General features: G+C 37.3%; 2 protein-coding genes across 3 annotated transcripts in view; both read right to left on the reverse strand.

Moving 5' to 3' along the window:
* Positions 1-10,838, reverse strand: part of Oseg2 (intraflagellar transport protein Oseg2) — a 33,464-nt gene extending 22,626 nt beyond the window's left edge. For both annotated transcript variants that reach the window (XR_011899101.1, XM_019049837.2), the window contains exons 1-8: positions 9,705-10,838; positions 8,290-8,433; positions 7,087-7,199; positions 5,888-6,073; positions 5,519-5,606; positions 4,244-4,467; positions 876-1,043; positions 86-235 (exon numbers count right to left, since the gene is read on the reverse strand). Coding sequence is in view for 1 of the 2 variants with exons in the window: in XM_019049837.2 (XP_018905382.2) it covers positions 86-235; positions 876-1,043; positions 4,244-4,467; positions 5,519-5,606; positions 5,888-6,073; positions 7,087-7,199; positions 8,290-8,433; positions 9,705-9,743 (1,112 nt within the window). In the remaining variant the exon portion in view is untranslated. The remainder of the gene's footprint in view (positions 1-85; positions 236-875; positions 1,044-4,243; positions 4,468-5,518; positions 5,607-5,887; positions 6,074-7,086; positions 7,200-8,289; positions 8,434-9,704) is intronic.
* Positions 10,839-10,972: 134 nt separating this feature from the next.
* Positions 10,973-18,774, reverse strand: LOC109035956 (E3 ubiquitin-protein ligase ZNRF2). Its single transcript, XM_019049819.2, has 4 exons — positions 18,247-18,774; positions 16,921-17,016; positions 15,851-15,956; positions 10,973-15,491 (listed from the first exon to the last, which is right to left on the reverse strand). Exons 1-4 carry the CDS (start codon positions 18,614-18,616, stop codon positions 15,434-15,436), a joined length of 630 nt encoding a protein of 209 aa, XP_018905364.1. The 5' UTR covers positions 18,617-18,774; the 3' UTR covers positions 10,973-15,433.
* Positions 18,775-19,720: the final 946 nt, after the last annotated feature.

The following is a 19,720-nucleotide window of genomic DNA, read 5'->3' on the forward strand; positions in this document are numbered from 1 at the left end:
CAGATTGGCAATTGGGGTGTTAAGGAAGATACTTCACAATAGGGCACGGACTTTAGAGTCTTGGGGGAGTGAATTTAAAACTCACCTGTCACCTCCAACTATACGTACATCATCGATTTCATAGCCATACTGAGACTTCAAAATTACTCCTCGAGCATCCTGGTTTATCGGTTTCACTAATACTTGGCTAAGACCAACATAGGTCATCTCAAATTTGTTTTTCCAAACCATTTTTCTGTTGAGAAACATAAAAAAAAAAAAAAAAAAAAAAAAAAAAAAAAAAAAAAATTATAATGAAATTAATCAGAACTATGAATTGAGAAAACACGTCAAAAGCAGAGGACGACTTTTGACAGATACGTACTAAGTATTTTCAATTCTTCAAAATCCGAACCATTAAATTGAATTTTTTCCCTTAGCACTCTCAAAATAGTTCCGACAATGCAATTTTGTCTGAATAAATCACAAATCAACAGTTGTATGCCTTAGAGTCTGAGTTGTGCTCACACTTAAAAAAGAAAGTGTGTGTACTTATTTTTCAGATAAAATATTTCTCATGATTGATGTAAGTCTCTATTGTCCCTGCAGAGAGTTTTTCCTCTTTCTTCTTTTTACAATTCCATTTCTACTACTTCTGAATGGACCAAAGCAGGACACTCTTGCCAGAAATAATTTAAAATTGACATTTACACCTGGCAGGTTTGAGGTTTTTTACTGGGCCTCTTATGAAGTATAGTGGAAACCTATTTTTCCTTGAAACCATGAAAGTGTGTCATAAATGGTGAAATTATACAGATTTCAAACTATTTATACGTTTTTTAGTTGAAATAAAGTAGAATGGCAAATAACTCAAGAACTGAAAAGAATTAACTTACTTCAAAACAGACTCAAAGATATCAACAGCCCCGCAAACACTTCCACATGCAACCCTGGATCCATCTCTCTTCCATGCAAGTGCTGTTACACTGTAGAGATTTGGAATTTCTTTTACTTGCTTTTCTTCCCATACATTTTTATTTGGAGACCAGACAAACATGTATATTCTGAAACACACATAACCAGATTCAAAAGTTTTTTCAATACATTAATCGATAGTCGCATGGGGTTTACAGGTGACAGAAGTAGCAAGTAAAATGTGTTAGCAACATAGAGTACGATAGAGTCGCAATGTTAAGTTGATGAAGTTACTTTTTGAGGCTGTTTTTTCCAGTACTCCTGAGACTAGTGTGCGGCAACTGGCGATGCTGTATGCGCGGGTCCGCTGCTCTGGTCTCCGCTCAGAAAATACAGGTATAAAATTCATTTCATACATAAAAACCGGGAGTGTTGTACATTTTTTAATTTGTTATGACTTCAGTGAACGCAATTTGCCAAAATTCGCGGAGATAATGATTGATTTATATGAATAAATCCCGAAAACCACTTACAGCCCGAGATTCTCCCATAAGCCGCCATGTTAAAAATGCCGAACGGTTCCCAGATAGTTCCCACTTTCCGGCAAACAAGGGGCTTGGAATGGTCTGTTCATGGATTGACTTCATCAGCGCTCCAGTGCATTGCGACTCTATTGTCCTCTATGGTTATCAAGGAACTATGTGGTCTCTTAATTAAGCAATCTTCACTTCATTGAACTTCATGAAAATTGTCTTCAGACTGAAAATTTTACCTCTGAAATTTAGAAAAAGTTGAATACATTAGTTGCTGTCTTTTTACAGTGGCCGCTCACTAATTCGAAACTCGTTAATTCGAAAATCTCGTTAATTCGAAGGCGAAGTCGATCCCCGTGAGAAAATCCCTTTATTTCGAAAAAAATCAATGTATTTGTCTCCCCTCGCTAATTTGAATTTTTCAGCGGTTAAGCGGCTCAGCAAACTGCTCTATAATTCGAAGGAGCCGGACCGTAACGCTCTGTAATTTGAAATCTGTCGCGGCGGTGTTGTTTTGATCTAAAAGCTTGCCCGGCATGGGAGATTAGACTAACGAATGACTTTGTTGACATCTCTGAAGATGAGCTGATTATCCAGTATGTATTGCATTGTGTGCCAGTGAAAGTGGGTGCGTGAATTTTGCATTTTCTCTTGCAAGTTTATTTTTTCGAGCTCTTTTTTTCGCTTTTGCATGTACAATTTCTCATATGTAATAAAAACCCCACTCTAGCGAGAGGTGGGTCCCTGTTCTCGCCCTTAAAAAACTCGTACATACATATTTTTATTTTCCTATTGTCCCATAATTTCGAATTATAGAGCGTTTTGGGCCCATTACTTTGAATTACAGAGCTGCTTGAAAACCCTGTTAATTCGAATTTTCCTTGTTGCCGCTCTCTATAATTCGAAATTTCGATTTTTCGAAAACCCGTTAATACAAAAAAAACGCTCGGTCCCTTGAGTTTCGAATTAGCGAGCGGCCACTGTATAATGTATCCTTTAGAGTAGTTTCACAAAGTTCTTGCTTTAAATCCTTGCACTTTGAAAGGAGGTGGCTGAGGAATGGAGTGGAGTGCGTGTGGTTAGCAGCTCTTGCCAGTTGTCATGGTGCCTTCTAATCCTTGCTCCTCATTTGCTCTGGTTTGTTTCTGTCAGATTTGTCTGAGCTTGGGCCTCGCCGGTTGCCTGCCTGTTATTACATTTCGTACTTTTGCAACATACTATATGTATCATATTTCCGTGCCTGTTGCTCTTTGCATCTCTCACATATGGCAAAGAGTGTTTGGGCAGAGGCCCAAAATAAAATGAGAAAAATAAATGAAAGAAAGAAATGAGCTATTTTGGAAAGTGGACTGTATGTTTTGTTTTATGAAAGGCTACCAGGCCGCGCGGGGCCGGCTACAGAACAAGTCTGGATTCCCTAATTGAGTCTTACGAGACGATTTGGAACACCAGGCTGCGCGGAGCCGGCTTCAGAGCGAGTCTGGGTTTGAAGAAAAAGGGAACGCGAGAATTTTGAGTCTTAAACGTAAACAAAAAAGAAACTCATGAACGGAAGATTTAAACTAATTTAGATGAACATGGAGAAATTGATACTTACGTTATGGAAAAGAAGAGAAAATCAAGAGATACAAATTGCCGAGGAAAAACACTGATGAAAATACAAACAAAATAGCTTGAAGAGCTTTACTACGTTACAATTTACCTTAAGCTTGAAGAGCTTTGTAGAAACTTAATACTAAGACGCGGATCTGAATCACTACTGGATAACCAGTAGGGCACACTACTGGAATGCCAGCAGGAACCTAACAAACGAATAAAAAAAGATAGAAGGAAACCTATGAGAGACACTACTGGGCTCCAGTAGGAAATCTAAACGTCACTGGATGCCAGTGAGACGGCGAAAGAGATGCGAAGAATCACTACTGGATAACCAGTAGGGCACACTGCTGGAATGCCAGCAGAAACCTAACAAACGAATAAAAAAAGATAGAAGGAAACCTATGAGAGACACTACTGGGCTCCAGTAGGAAATCTCAACGTCACTGGATGCCAGTGAGACGGCGAAAGAGATGCGAAGAAAACACGAAAAGCACCGCTGGTATACCAGTGGGAGAAGATCGGCAAACGAAGGCGAAGATTGTTCGGCCACACGGGGGACCCTACTTGGAGCTGTTTCGGCTCGATATTCGCGAGAACGAACAACAAACTAAAAAATGAACTTCTTATCGAACCAAAATGAAAATCTGAGTGAACTAAAAGTAACTGTATGGTGTCCTCCTTAGGATATAAAAGTAAAAATAAAACTTTCCCGAGTCTTTTCCTGGAAAAGCGGGATCAAAAGGAACGGGATGGCTTACAAGACCCGCGCGCGATCTAGTGGATTGGCGCGGTACTAGCCTTTTGCCTTTTGGCGGAGGGAAGGAGTGCGCTGGCCGACGCGGCGGTCACGGTGGCTGCTCGCACGCGTTGCAATGAAAAAGGATGAAAATAAAAATCAGTCCCTGACTGAACAAAGAGGATGGAATTTTTCCAGTTTTTTTTAATCCGCAATATAATTTGGTGCACAACTCACACCCTTTACAGAATGGTGTGACCCGCTCAGTTTATTATGAAAGGATTGCTTGGTTACATTGAGCTCAAATTTTTTAAAAGAGCAAATATGCTTGCGTAACAACTCCTGAGCAATGTGTTTTGCCAGTCACTTAACTTCCCTCCTCAGCCATCAATTTTCATAATGACCGTTCTAGCGGTGTTTCTGTACTACTTTGTCTTTACTTTGAAATATTCTTCAGAATGTTTCTTAACTTGTTTAGTACCTGTTGAATCCCCCAACAATGACTGCTTGACCACTAGGGCTACAGCATGCTACAGAAAAGTCTTTTTCGTTTAACTGAGGGGATGAGTAATCGAAAGTTTTCTCCAACTGGCCATTGTTTCCATTAAAGACACAAATGCTATGATCAGATCCGCCTGCCAGAATCCATCCACCAAGAGGCCATGTTAATACGTAAGGTGCCACACGATGAATCAGGATCCGCCCCTGGAAATTGGAAAAATAAATCAATCCTGCGTAACATGAGCAGTTTGAGCGCACAAGTCACACAAACAGTTGATTTTTTGACAGGCGAGCATACATTGAAAAATTCGATAAATCAAGAGGGAGCATCACCCTTTACAAATATTTTTCCTCCAAAGATTTACTATTTGGTATAACACAGATTACAACTAGTTAGAAAGGCAACTGCGGAGGCGTCCCGGGTCTGGCTGATGATGGGTCCAAAAAGATTTGAAATGCATCTAACCGCATCCAGGAGTGCCTTCCTGACTGGTCGTGACTAAAGTCGGATCAAACAGTGTGCTTGTTCCAGATTTCTGGTGAAAAACTATTCTTCAAAGGTAATGTTTCCTCTGAATGAGAGAATATTTTGAAATATGTGCACAATGGCTAAAAACATAGAGTTTATACATAAATCTACTTCAGCTTTGGGCTGATTTCAGTCTAGAAATTTCCATTACAGTAATTCTTTTGGCAAAATTAATGTGAATATCGTTCTCCTAGGTCTTAAAACTATGGAGACAAATATTTGCAGGTCAAATACTCTTTCGTTTTTCAATCGATTTATTATAGAGGTGCCAATATTCCTTTCTCCCTCAGAATGTGTCGGGTCTTATCAATCTTAAGCAGCAGCTGTAGGGATCAAAAGCTCAAGAGAGAAGGAGGCTTGAGACAATACTGTTTCATAATTAAAGCATTGAGATTTCTTTACATATACATGTACGTAACAACTGAGGGATTAAGGAAGAGATAGAAATAAGACATATCAGATGATGTGCAAACCATCGGACCTTTTAAGTTTGCTTTTTCAAAGAACTGAGGTCTTGATCATTTGTGATTGTTCCAGCAAGAAGATAAACTTCTGTCTAAAATTTTGTGTCATAATGTCCAGAGAATTCGGAACTTCCACTATTTGAAATGGCTTGATGTGACTGACTGCTTCCTTACTCTGTGCTCCTCGACTGATTTGAGACACTTTCCTTCTATGAGATAATTTGCAAATCATGATAAATTTGGAGGTTTTTAAATCTTTTACCTGAGCTTCCATGCTTGAATCATCCGAGATGTAGTACCTTACAATACTACCATCTGCATGACCGGAGAGAAATCCAGTTCCGCGTAAACTGAAAGATAATAAAACAATGCACATATGATCATTTACAATCATTTACGATCATTTATATAATCAATGATAAATAAATAGATAAAATAACTCGAGGATTGACTTGACAATTATAGAAAAAACTGTTTTCCCAAAAAATTAACATGTCTCAGATTTACGTACGGTTTCGGGCAATTTTTTATAGTTTTATTTCTTGCATGTTCAGAGATTGAGGTATGTTGGTGGAATAACCTGAGAGAGAGGATGAGAAAGGCAAGGAAGAAAGAGAGTAAAAATACAAACTTAGAAGCCAGTGACACGATGCAAGATGTTGTTGCATAAAGAGATTGCAATTTATTTGCCTTGATGTGCGCAGCCTTCACTTTTCCGTCAAGCAGGCCATAAATAATAGGACCTTCGGATAGCCATAAAAGACTCATTACTGGACTCTGTTGCATGAACTTGTTACAAATGACTTTCTTGTCGGACCTGCAAAGTTTGAAACAGAAAAATTGGGACTCAGTAGGGGACAGGATATTTCTTCAGTAAAATGACGAATGAGGAAAAAGAGATTTTGCATAATGTAAAATCTAGAGAAGTTAAAATATTGACGGTCAGATTTTGATTTGCTTCAGTTAGTGTTAATTTTTTTATCTGTGACCGCTGTGAAAATCTGTGACCGCTGGATCCAACAACATATTGAAGGCCAAGGTGTGAAACGATGTACCTCCATTGCAGTGTTTCAAAATTTCTGCTTCTATTTTATTTTTTCAAAGAGAAAAAAGCTGACTTTACCGCTGGAAATTTTTCCAGAATATTTTGCTGACAGAGAAGTAAAGTCAGAGAAGTTTTCAAAAATTTACTTTGACTAGGTTTCTAAAGAAAAAATGAAGTATGACCTGGAGGTCTGCAGTGGCGCAAACAGAAATATATGCTTTCGCACTTTGACCATCAATGTGAGAAAATTTATCTGACGTTCTCATACTTTTTGACCTTATTTACATTGAGCTTATGCATTAGCTTGACATTTATGGGGATGAAATTATTTCCATGACTTCATCTGCAGAAAGACCTTTTCGGGCTGCGCTTGAATGAAGGGCGTGAGGGTGATGAGAGATGCATACTCCAAATACCCATCCTTTCTTAGTTCTTCTTTATTATCCATTGCAAACATCAATGGCAGGGATGAATAATTTAGGAAAATTTTAAGTTGTTGAAATCTTGATTCTAAGTTAATTCCTCAGTCTGAACTTCAACTTAACAGATTTTATTGTTAAATTGAAAATATAATAGTTATGAAATTGCTAAGATTGACCTCACGTAAACCAACTGTTTAAATTCTACAGAGACTGATTGTCATCAACTTTTTCTTTCTTTATGCTTTTTAAATAGGTAAGATAATTTTAAAGCTTTAAAAAAAAAACAAACTCGAACAAAACTTGGAATATTCTACATGAAAAAAAACAAACAAAAAAACATACATGACATACATATACACTTACCAATCCTCTCCAAGTTTATAGACATAAATAATGCTGTCAGATTGAGCCACTGCAAGCTTTGTAGAATCCGGCGAAAATGCCAGTCCTTTGATTGTATAACTCTTTCGCCCATTCTGAAAAACCAATTTTACATGGAAATATTGCTGGAAATTTAGAGACTGTCAGGCAAGACAAAAGAAATGTGTAAACAGTCAATTTTTGTGGAAGCTCTTTCAAATTAGCTAAATATTGTCTCTTTTGTCACTTATGCATAAAATTCAGGGTGATTCAAACCATGCATCCACTATATCTGGACAGCTAGGACTATTTGAGCCAATTGCTGCCTGACTGATGGCCTCCAAGGCCACCTCCATGAGTGTCAAGCTTCTGTCTAGCTCAGCACCAGCTCGATTGACTGGTGTTCCAAAAACTAAAACGATATAACTTCATCATCCAATATAGAATGACAAGAAACAGATCAGCACCCCAGTACCCTTTCAAATCATGAAAATATACTGATACAGAGGAGAAAAATCAATCAATATGAATCTACTAAACCACAAAATGAACTGTCAAGATTCCTCTCTGGTCAGTTGAAACTACTTGGTGTTGCTAATAAACAACCCAGCTGTGAAAGGGAAAATTTGCTATGAATGAATTTTTTCCTTTGAGTATTTATCGACAGTGCAAGTTCGCAACGACGTGTCTTGGTTTGTGTTTGTGACATTGCAGACTTCCTGTAATACTTCATTTTTTAGATGAAAATCGACTCAACCGCAATTCTAACAAAGTGCCTTGATTTTTCCTCTCTCTACACAGAAAATTCTGCGAAAATTTCCAGGAATGATGTCGAAAAATAAAATAGAGACTGAGATTGTCAAACACTGCAATTAGACTTGCAATGTGTATGCAGTTGTTTTCTTGATTGTTGTGTTGCCCCAAGGCATCAAATACTGCTGAGAGGGAATGCCTTGCTCTTATTGCGTATTTCCCCTCTGAAATAAGTATTACTAGGTATTTTACAAAAGCAAGCATGCCAATGATAGCAAGCCTATGATGTAATGTCAACATGTCTGTCTCTAATTTTGATTTGAGGCAAAGGGAGTATTTCCGCCCAAGATACTCCTAAAGGCCACCCCTGATCTGAGAACCATAAGTAATTTGGCTGCCAAGACAAAAGATACTAAGATGGGTGCGTACAGGCTTATTATGACTTTAACAAACCTTAGAACTAGCAGCTTTAGTTGGAAATTTGTCCTTCTTTTCACCTTTGTCATCATAGAGGTAAATGATGCGATCATTATTGCAAATAGCTAGTTTCAGATTGTTCGGAGACCATGCCACTGCTAGTATACTAGATTGAGCTTCCTGAGAACACAATGAATTACAAAGTCTGGTTAATAAATCAGAATTACTAATTACCAACTGAAATATCCATGATAAGGCTGCACTGTAGTTCGTGTGAAAAACATCATGAAAAAAACATTCTTCAGTGTACTAAATACATCTTCAACACCAACACTCATACTTGGTTGTATTTCTACCCAACAGAACTATATCGACGGTGAAACTACCAAACCACGTATCTCGGTTTGCGACGTCGCAGACTTCCTGTCATACTTTATTTTTTAAATGAAAAACTACTCAACGTCCAGTCTTGAAAATTTGATTTTTCCTCTTCGTGCGGAGAAAATTCTGTGAAAATTTCAAGGAATAATATTGATTTGGTCTACTTCAAAAAAATAAAATACGAGCGTAGATTTTTAAACACCGCAAACGAGGTACGTGGTTTGGTAGTTTCACCGTCGATATGTGCAGGTGGGAAAGATGGGGTGTGCTCATCAGTTGAGGGCCGTAAGAATGAATGGGAATTATAAAGCATCAGTGACAAGAGCAGCGATGACCGAGCCAAAGGGTGGTGATTTGAGACATTGGGTCATGAGCTCTGTCTACAACGCTCTTGTAACATGCTCACGGCTCTTGAGTCTCCCATACAGGTGGCACATAGTACCTACCGTTTGCTGAATTGGAAAAGGGGGATTTCACATTTTGCCAAACAGATGCAAGTGCTCTATGCAGGACTCATGAGCCATGGGCATATGTGTCTAAAGAGTGGCGGACAGGGCTCATGAGTTAATGCCTCAGATCGTCGCCCTTCGGCTCTGTCATCAGCCGCTCCCGTTTATTCTTACGACCCTTGACTAACGAGCACAACTCATATTTTCCACCAGCACACATAGTTCTATTTGATAGGAATACGTTCATTTAACATACAAGTGTACTTGACGCACAATTTGGACTAACACTAACTCTTAAAAATAGACGTTAGTCAAAAGGAATGAATTTATTATTGAGTTGGTTGTTGTGATATAAGTGAAATGCCTGATGCATATCGGCGATCCAATCCACCAGTAAACATAGATTTTTAGTACCTCATAGGGATTTCAAGCTTTGGCAGGTTTTTTTTTTTTTTTTTTTAAATTTTTTTTATATAAGTATGAGAGCTAGCGCACTCTAGAATTTTGAGTTTAGTGTTATCTGTTCTCAGATTTTTTTTGCTGGTTAAATCTCTGACTAAAGCTGAGCTGAACTGAAAAGCTGACTAAAAGCAAAGATTAATTTGAGCAAAGCTAGCTTACCAGAGCTGGTGAAACGGAAGTTAGATGTTTCAATTGCATTTCCCTTACTTACAGCAAGGCTAGAAGCAGAGATTAGAAAGTGAAAATGGAAATAGTCTGGAACCCAACATTCCTAAGATCACACATTTCTCTAGTTGACCGCAAGAAGAGTAGATATAAGCATATTCGAACAGACCTTTAATAAACTTCGAAAGAAGGAAATGTAAAAGAAGTTCCCTTACTTCGGGAAATGGGTTTTGTTTACAAACACTCGACGGTTACCATGGTGACAGACTTTGTTTACTTATCAGGTGGCAGAACGCATGGTCCGATGGCAATCAAGGTCACGCAAGAGTTACTCTGTGACGTCACGACCAGCGTTGCAGAGTCCGGCGACGCAAATTTTCACGAATATTTATAATGCGGAATTTTGCACAGTTTTACGCAATTTCGTCCAATTTTTAAAATTTGGGCAGTGATCGAACTCGATAAACAGCGAAACACATGCAAACAGTAAAATCTTAGTTCCAAAAAAAAGAAAAGAAAGTGTTTCATTTCGTAGCATGACACTGTGCCATATCTTGTCTAATTCTCGTATAATTGTTACAGATTGAATACGTAGCCTCTGAAAAATCATTGAAATTTCATGGAAGGTTAAATACATTTTGGAGAATTTTCATTTCTAGTGCGGTCACATCATTGCCACGATTGTATAAAGAAGAGCATCAATCGGGGGACTGAATTCTAATGGTGCATATCTTTATGTCAATGTTTGAGAAACACCGATTAGGTAGGTAATATTCCTACAACGCAGATGACATATTAAAAATAAATACCTCCATTTAGGTTGATTTTGAATTAGCTACAAAATTGTATACTAGCAGGATACATGTTATTTGCCTTCTGGAGATTATGGCCGAAAAAAGTCAGGAAGTTGCTTTAAAACACAACGAAAAATGTAAACTTGCATCTCTGGCTTATAGTTCCCAAAAAAATGTATCTCCAAACCTTGGCTTCAGCCCCTTCTTTTAGCGGAAAATGCAACTATTTAAGGATCCATATGGGCTCTGTCCGCACAGAGCTGAACTACTCCTTACTCACCTGCTGTTTCTAGTTTATTCCTGTTGCAACAACTCCGATTCTGGTCTAAAAATTTGCAGAGACTGTGAGTTGTCAGTTCAAATATAGCAGGCTAATCCATTTAGAAATATTAACCCACCAACATTAAATTGTGTATTACGATTAATATTATGAAATTAATGAGGACTGACTAAATGAAAAAGATAGGATTAAAAACAAAATGTCAATGTTTTATTCAAAAGCGTTCAACAAATCTCGTTGAACAGTCTTCTTAACTGGTAAAAATATTAAACAGAAATAACTATAACAAAGTTGTGTTCCTCACTACTTGCAACAAAACACGTTGCAGAGATGAGTCCTGCTTTGTTCGTAGTTTCCCTTTCAATAGGGTGGAAATAAAGAACTAAATAAAATCACAATAATTCAACAGAACATACTTTACAGCACTCCCAGTTACAGCCATACAATATTACATTATCCTTTCTTAAAAATTAACATATGCCAAATGGATGCAGGCGCACTGCCACCTTTTTCATTTCACAGCTGACTCAAAACTTGTGACTTTCTAATTTTTAAAGCATGAAAGTAACGATTGCAAGAAGTAGCATTATTTTCGTTTGTGTTTTCTGGTTTAAAATCTTCCTATGCTTTTAGATTGCAATTTGCAAATAAAGTAAATGGTGAAAATTTATTTTTGAAATAATTAATATTATTACATAGTAAAAAAAAAAAGAAAAAAAATACAGATGTTTCTTCAAAGGCAATTGCAAAGCAATAAGACTTTTTAGGTCCCACCATCCACCCATCCAATTGTGAGCAACTTTGCTTCAAATATGAATCGTGAATCAAATCTTCAAAGCTTCTTTAAGTTTCTTATAGATTTTCTGACATTTCTTCCTTTCATGTGAGTCGAATAGCTAATGAAGAATAGTAAGCTTACTAAAATAATAATCGAGTTGCACATGTTTTTGACGCTCAGTTGATACTTGATTTTTACATTTGATTTCTTTGTTTTTTCCCCAACTGATGCACTATATGTAGGGCTCTGATATCACTGCCTAACGTATGAACTAGACTTTATTTACTGGAAAAATAAAAATCTGCACAAAATTAGCAAGGCTCAAAAGTTGAAAAATTTTACAGATTGTGAACCAAAATTGAGCTGCTTCCTGTGGCTTTCCTGCTTTAGCTTCAGCAACCAATGAATGATGGACTAAAATTGAAAGATACCTTTACCTTAGATGATTTCAATCCCCGAGCCTTTTATAATAAAAATCCAATTGTTGTGAAATTTGTCTATTAACTTTTTCGCCTTCTTCACTAATTTCAGCTGTTTCATTGGTCTAAGAATTAGTAGAAAGTTATCAATGCAAATCTTAACAAATTTTCCTGCAAAAATCAATGAGAAATGCAATTTTAAAGTGAATGACAATAGATATGATCCAGAGAATTTTTGTCAATTTGCAAATTATGAGACTCTAAATATTGAACAAATAATGATTTCTTGATTTAAATTGCCGACGATCATTTTTGACAGAGCCTGAGAAGATTCGAAGATGTTGTGACACTAATTAAATAATAAACGGTTTAGATTACAGATAGAGACCTCTTTAGAGAGCTCCAAAGTGATAGAGAAGTATCCCAGACCATGAGTCCATACGGACACTTTTTGTGCTCTTTTGAGAAACAGTATAAAAAACCTTTCTGGAATTACTTCAGCCCTATCTCCTTTATGGCTTTTCAAAATGAACTGCAAGAAAAAGAACAAATTAAAGCATTCTGATTCATTTCTCTAAATTAAAATTTGACATAGAACACGATTTGAGCGGTGAAAATTGCTTAAATTAACTCCTATCTGAGATACTCAAGGTTTTTCAATGCGTAAACTCAAACCTCCCGCTCTTGAAAAAACAAAACTTTATATGAGTCAAAGCACACACTAAACTTTCCCATAATAGTCTCTGCAGCATGAAAATATGACAACCTCAATCCTAGCACTTTGGTTCAGTTTTTGCATGTCGTTTACACTATACACAACACATGGTAGGAGAGGAACACTGCTTCATTAAGAAGCCTGCCACATCTGTTGTAGTTAGCGATAAGACTCACCAACAGTGATGTTTTTCTTGTGGGCGGGCAACTCACATTTCCTATGACTAATGTTGACTGAAAACGTTAATATCTTAATTAAAAGTTAATTTAAGCAATTTTTACTATCTGAATCAAATTCTTTGTTAAATTTTGATTAAAAAATAAGAATTATAATGCTTTAGTTCATACTTGTATAGTGGTTCATTATTTTATGCCTAAGTTAAAGGACAAACACCCGACTTCAAACATAAAATCTGAATATACTTAATGTGCACCACTGACTCTACATATTAATTTGGAAGTTATTTCCTGTTTGGTGGTTTAAAAATCTAATGCGCACTGGAAGTTTTTCCAAGTATTTGTCACCTGCTACGTCAATTTCACTATGGTGGAAGAACCCACATTTGTATACATGTATACAGCCTTCGCATAAACAACAGCTTTTACTTGAATTGCTAAGGCTGTTACTTCTCTTTCTTTTAAACAAAAATAAATTTTCCCATAGGGGCTCTCGTGAGAGAATTTTTCATTTGTGAATATTCATTTTTCAGTGTTTTACTGATGTTTTGATATTTTTAGACAACAACAGCACATATTAAAACATAATGATCAGCATATTTGTGATTCTACGGAGTAAATCTAAATTTTTTACCTTTGTATGAAGTGAAATTATTTTGATCACATCCAAGCAACCAAGGACCATCTTTTCCTGTTGAGTGGCAAAGTTTTTGCAATACTAGGATTGAAAGTGATCACAGATCTAGCATATTTTGCTTGAACCAAAAATATGTATAGTCAAGAAGCATGGATGAATTTTAAGACTAAATTCACCCTGTAAGATCAATATATTTGAGGCTGCCAATATATCCTGGCTGGAACCTTCTTTTCTTTGTTTCTCATAATATCTGTTAAATGTGATTCAATTGTAAGTTGCGTTTCATATTCCTTGTGTTCATGTATAGGCTTAATTTTAAGGCTGTGTCTCAGAACATACTGACAAATAGTATCCTCATACTCCATACTGCGTTCAAAATGCCTAAATAGTAAGTGAAGGATTAAAACATTTCTCTAAAAGATCGTTCAAACTTGGATACTTATTTTTTACCTCAGACACAATCAATGTAAATATTTGTTGAATTATAGAGAAAAATATTCAAGGGAAACACAAGTTGAATTCATTATGAATGTTAGAATCTTGGCATCATGAGACGTAGAAATGGTCCTTGATGGCAAAGTCATAGAACTGATTAACTGGAGGTTAAAATATGATAAAATTCCACAATTTGCAGAGCGCAAAAAACTTAACAATTTTGAACATGTTCTGGCGTCATCTGCTTTTGTGTACATTAGCCACACTGGCTCTCAGGATAATATGAGTGCTTGTTTTTACAGTTGTGCTAGTAAAGCATTAACAGCGTAGACAATTTTCTTACATACTCTGATCAAAAAGTAAAACATTCGGATGATGATGACAGTTTATCAAGATACTTGGTTTTGTACACAAAATTACATGGATCAAGATCTATTTCTGAATTCTATGAATTCTTTAGTGAAGTCGACAGAGACACACTTTACGGGCAGTTTTGAAAAAAAATTGATGCTAGATTAGAGCTCTTACACGCCACTAAGAATTGTAATATAAATACCTCATCTCATGTAAAATTTTGTGAGTAACGCAATTGTGACAAGCATTTTTGCAAAAATGACCATTCAGGCTTGAAAAAAACTTTCAGAGAGCTTATAAAAGTTGGAGGAGATGCCTGGCATGATGAAAGGACTCACCTAGTCTGACTTTATAAGCAAATGGGGAGCAAATACACCAGCAGGGTTGCAATCTTGTGTGGGAACTCTGAGGGTCAAAATGGTAAATTTTTAGCTTGCAGCAACGGCAACCCTAGTGATCTATTTGATCTCGAACTTCATATGGAGAGTTTGACTGGGTACAGAGGTAGACTCTCAAACCGTCAAAGATTCCCTCCATGAAAGCCTTAACTTTGAATGGTTTCTTTCAGCTTATCAGTTCATTCTGGAGGTATTTGGTGGCACCATTGCCAAGGATTGCAAATTCCTGGGGCATGCCAGAGGTCTATACCACAGTGAAATTTATGAGGTTTTTAAGAGACAAATACAATCTTCAAATTCCGAGGTAATTCTACCATAGGTTCTGAATTTTTTCTTAAAGCAAACACAATTTGAAAGCACGAAATTGAACAAAAAACTCAGAAATGGAGTGAAAATTCACCTAAGAATAAAATGCAATTTTTTGGTTACCAATGGAGTTGTTGGTCTTTGATGGTGATACTCCCATGGGTGAATGATGTTCCTCGTTGGAAATTTTTGAAGCACTCTCCACATACTTAAAATGAAAGGCTAATTTAGACCTCACCGATGAATCAATAAATCCTCAAACCAGCAGGCCGAACGATTTTGGCCGGTTGATGAGCTTTTGTTGAGCAAAGACTTCCATTTTAAGAGAGTTTCAAGTCTCCTTTTTGAGCTTGTGCAGAGTGCCGAACGTTGCGTCGCGAATGTGACCAGTCTTGTGACAATAGCATATTTTTGTACAAATCCAGGGCCCTCTAGTCACCAGGGTGCTCTGGACATGATCGATTCACATCAAACCATTTGTCAATACAACTGAAAAAAAAAAAAAAATGAATTACTCACTTATATGAATTTAAGAAAGGATTCTATTTTCAGGATTTACTAGTAGTGCAGGGTTAGTCAGCGTGAATATGAAGATTATGAGAATCGTTCATTAAAAATAGGACTTTTCCAGACAATGAATTTGTTTCAGACGTAAGTCAATCTAAAGTCAGAGTCATCGGTATGGAAAAATTTCCATCATTTTCCTTAATTGGGGAGTAATAGTTCTTTTTGTAGGTAATGATAAAAGCTTAACATGTTCTGCAATGCTAATGCAATATATTTTTAAATGTCATCCATAGATCTATCTAATACACAAAAACCTAAAGGAAACGGAAACAGGCACCAACCTTTTGTGGTAGATACATAAGCAAGGCAGCCTGGCAATGGTGTCCCCTTCAGTTAAATCTTCCAAACAAATCACGCATTCCCCTTTATCATCTGTTAAGACATCCTCTGCAAAATAAAGATTTCATTGTTTATGAGACATTACAGGAGAAGAACAAAGCCTGATAAGTGTTCATAGACATTACATTTTTGTAGAACCTTTTTCTTACCGATTTTCCAAATTGTTGATGCTTTTACACTGCAGCCGTTTCGAGCGACCGCTCATTGTCAGGTCTTTAAAAATTTCTAAAAAAACTAAAATTGTGATAGGCTTTCGCAATCAAGAGTAGTCGTTCGGGTTCCTCGTCCAAGTTCGCTATTTGGACACGACTTGGATAGTCACATCACCAACACAGAAACCATTGAACTACTCGCGATCGCGAAAGCGTACCATAATTTTAGTTTTTTTACAAATTTTTTAGACACCCAACGATAAGCGGTTGCTCGAAATGGCCGCAGTGTAAAAGCATCAACAATTTGGAAAATCGGTGAGAAAAAGGTTCTACAAAAATTTGATAAATACGACCGATAAGGTTAATAAAAGAAGTGATTTCATAGACATTGTTTGACATTAATTTAGATGACACTCTTAATGATTTAAAGAGCAGTTTTTTTCTTGAGAGCTCAAACGCAGACCCTGAAACTGTGGTATTGTGATGAGTGCAGGGATCTTTCTCCTCAAAAAGTGCGCTTAACTCTCATAACACTTCAATTAGTTTCTCATTCCCTATGGTACATAATCACCACATATTATTGTATCATGAAAAAATTGACCTCGAGAGATAAATGGACAACTCCAAAAGGATTGAATTGAAATGTCTTTTCAAGGACATTTATAGGAAAAACTTCATCCCATGGGAGTCATAAGAAACTATTTATTGACTGACACTCGAACTCACAGGTCTCACAATCAGACATGGGTCAGACTCACACGAGTTATTACAGTTTGCTCGCCATATCCAAGCCTTAAAAATATCAAAAGAACTTATGCAAATTTTGGCAAATCTAAGAAAAAAATATCAATCCAACTCACCATTATAAATTAATCTAGGTTTGGTTAGGCACATGACAAGGTGGCATTCTATGTCGTCTGGGAGAACAAACTTGGAGCAAACAGGACACTTTAAACCTGTGAAATGAAGTACAAATTTTACTCAGGGAAAAAAATCCATCTAGATATTGGTTGTTATTTTTGGCAATAATTGTCACTGCCTAATGCACTACAACTTTCAGAGGAATCTAAAGAGATGATTTTTAAGGCTGTTACTTTATAGTCAACTGGATTTGGCTGAAGAGGTGGTCGGCATAACCATGCAGCAGAGTAGGAAAGTAGAGTGACTTCTAAATTGCTGCAGTTGGCTTGTTATCAGCTGCACAATATTCTTCTGTAAAAAATTACGGACCTAACACCAGCTACCCAATGCATTAACAAACACTTAACCCCTTTTGTTTTCTCTGTGGTCATAGAGATACTTATGACATAGACTAATACATACTAGTAACACATATCGACAGTTTAAGTTGCCGATCACATAACTCAGTTTGCGACGTCGCAGACTTCTTGTCATACTTTATTTTGTAAACAGAAAACTACTCAACGGCAACTCTTTAAAACTGCTGTGATTTTTCCTCTCTGTGCGAAGAAAATTCTGCAAAAACTTCAAGGAATGATGTCAATTTGTTATCCTTCAAAAAAGTAACATAAAGGCGGAGATTTTCAGACACCGCTAACAAGATATGTGATTGCAAACTTGCGCCGTCGATATAAACTATGTATGAGCTACGCTCAATGGCATGACTAAATGACATTCTATTGCCACTTCATATCTTGTAAACACTTTTTCTTTTAAAAAAAATTGATAAATAAATAAAATGTACATTGGCTTAATCAAATCTCGGAGCAAAAAAAAATACAAATGATGCGGGAACGAAAGCTTTTTATCAGGGGAGGGCTAAGAACAGGGGTTTTGGCCTCAGTTTGAAAACACAAAGGCCACTATCGTATTTCTGTAAATGGATTGAACAGTTTAATGGTTGAAATCAATGGAAGAGCCAATAATCTTGTACACTTCTGGGTTTTTTGACAGCTGATCTCAGTACGATTTCGTCAAGTTGATCAAGAGTGATAAGTAATGCTGTATACACACTCTGAAGAGTTGAACTAGGAGTTGAAATAGTAGCAGACAAACAGTAAAGCAAAATGGTCAGTGAGTAGCAAATGCCTATAAATGACAGATCACTTCGGACAGAGTGCACATCATGTTTTCTAAAATCTTCCTGATCCGCAGTGAATAGTCTGCACTGCTTTTTCTGCATCTTCCGTCCCGTAAAAGACTGATACGTGCATAGTGAGACTTACCGTTCCAAGACCATATGTGAGAAGGTAGAGACTGTGCTGCGTAAACTCGACCAAGACTAATGTTTGCTGAGATCGGGCTGTCTAGCACATGATCTTCTGCGGAGCTACTATCTGTCTCGGGTGACTCTGAAATGTTATAGTTGCCATCATTCCGATTGGTTACACCTATGTTTTCATGACTATCTGGGACACTGGATAAGGATCTAGCTCTCTGCCGGTTGTCACTGGAGACTACGCTGGGCAAAGAACGTAGCAAACTAAGCCCGCCACTGCCCGTAACGACGGAGACATCTGAACTGCTGCTAGTTGAAAAAGTCCTATCCCTTGCACTAGAATCGTCCCCATTCGCTGTGCTAGATTTAGCGCCCATCACAATTTCACTAAAATGGCCACTAGGGATTCGACTCAAAGGATTGCAAGGGGAAAAAAACTAAGTCTAGACTAGCTAAATCCAATCATCAAGTCAGAGAATAATGACACTTCGCATTCGCAATAACAATTCGGACATGTTGAAATGCATGTTGTTCAGGTTTGCACGGTAGGCAGCACAAGTTGTTACTGCTAAACAGGGATTATTAATTTTAATGTTTCCAAGAAAGTATCCCCAAATCCCTGATTTTAAGGGATTGCCGTCCATCTTGTTCATGACACAGAAAATGCATGAGACAAGAAATAGTTGTCAGTTTGAAAATATGAAGTTTTCTGCAACTGACCGTGACTGACTTAATTAAATCGGAGCAGTTGTTTATTTACTATGGTGGTATGGCTTGAACTTGAACCATGTCCTCCGGTGCTCCACCTCAAGAGCAAAAGTTCTTCCGATGCTCCATTTTGGAGCAAGAAAGAACTTCCTCCTGATGTCCCGTGCTCCGACTTGGAGCAGTAGTTCGGAAATTGGTTCCACCTATATCGGAAAACTTTATTAAATTTTGCTCTTGTCAAGAGCTCCTCAAGACATGCTCAAGACATCAAGATTCGTAGTTTCGTGCAATAGCTAAACGATACGATTTCGATCGAACAGAAACAAAATATGTTTTTGGATGGATGATGTTGACACTGCATAACGATTGCAGAAAAAATGCAATTTTATTAACAATTATACTCTGTAATACAAAATCGTAAGAGAAACGCGAAATCTGCGGCACGAAAGTCTTTGCAGGAAATTGGACATGTGGACCGCGAGGCAATCAGGGGTTCAGGGGGCGCAACCCCTAGTAATTTCAATACAATTGAAGATTCATTTGGTGTGATAATACTATTAATATACCTAGGTCATTTTGCTGGGGGGTCTGGAGGGTATCGAATACCCTCAGTCTAGGGAGGGGGGTCCGGGGGGGCCTCCTTCGAAAAATTGTGAGCCTTTAACCCTTTTTGAACGCATTTTTAGACGTCCATGACGCAAATGTTCCATTAAATTCTGCCAGAAAATTACGTTTATTATTTCACTTTCAGCAAAGAATACCTCCTCTCGAAT

This window comes from Bemisia tabaci, chromosome 2 (assembly GCF_918797505.1).
Source record: "Bemisia tabaci chromosome 2, PGI_BMITA_v3".
Taxonomy (NCBI): Eukaryota; Metazoa; Arthropoda; class Insecta; order Hemiptera; family Aleyrodidae; genus Bemisia; species Bemisia tabaci.

Excerpts from the sequence above, each read along its gene's own strand:
- LOC109035956 (XM_019049819.2), bottom strand. The coding sequence starts at position 18,616 with ATGGGCGCTAAATCTAGCACAGCGAATGGGGACGATTCTAGTGCAAGG. Across the intron at positions 17,017-18,246 it reads TCACATATGGTCTTGGAACG|GTTTAAAGTGTCCTGTTTGC; the intron begins GTAAGTCTCACT and ends TTCATTTCACAG. Across the intron at positions 15,957-16,920 it reads ACCTAGATTAATTTATAATG|AGGATGTCTTAACAGATGAT; the intron begins GTGAGTTGGATT and ends TTTATTTTGCAG.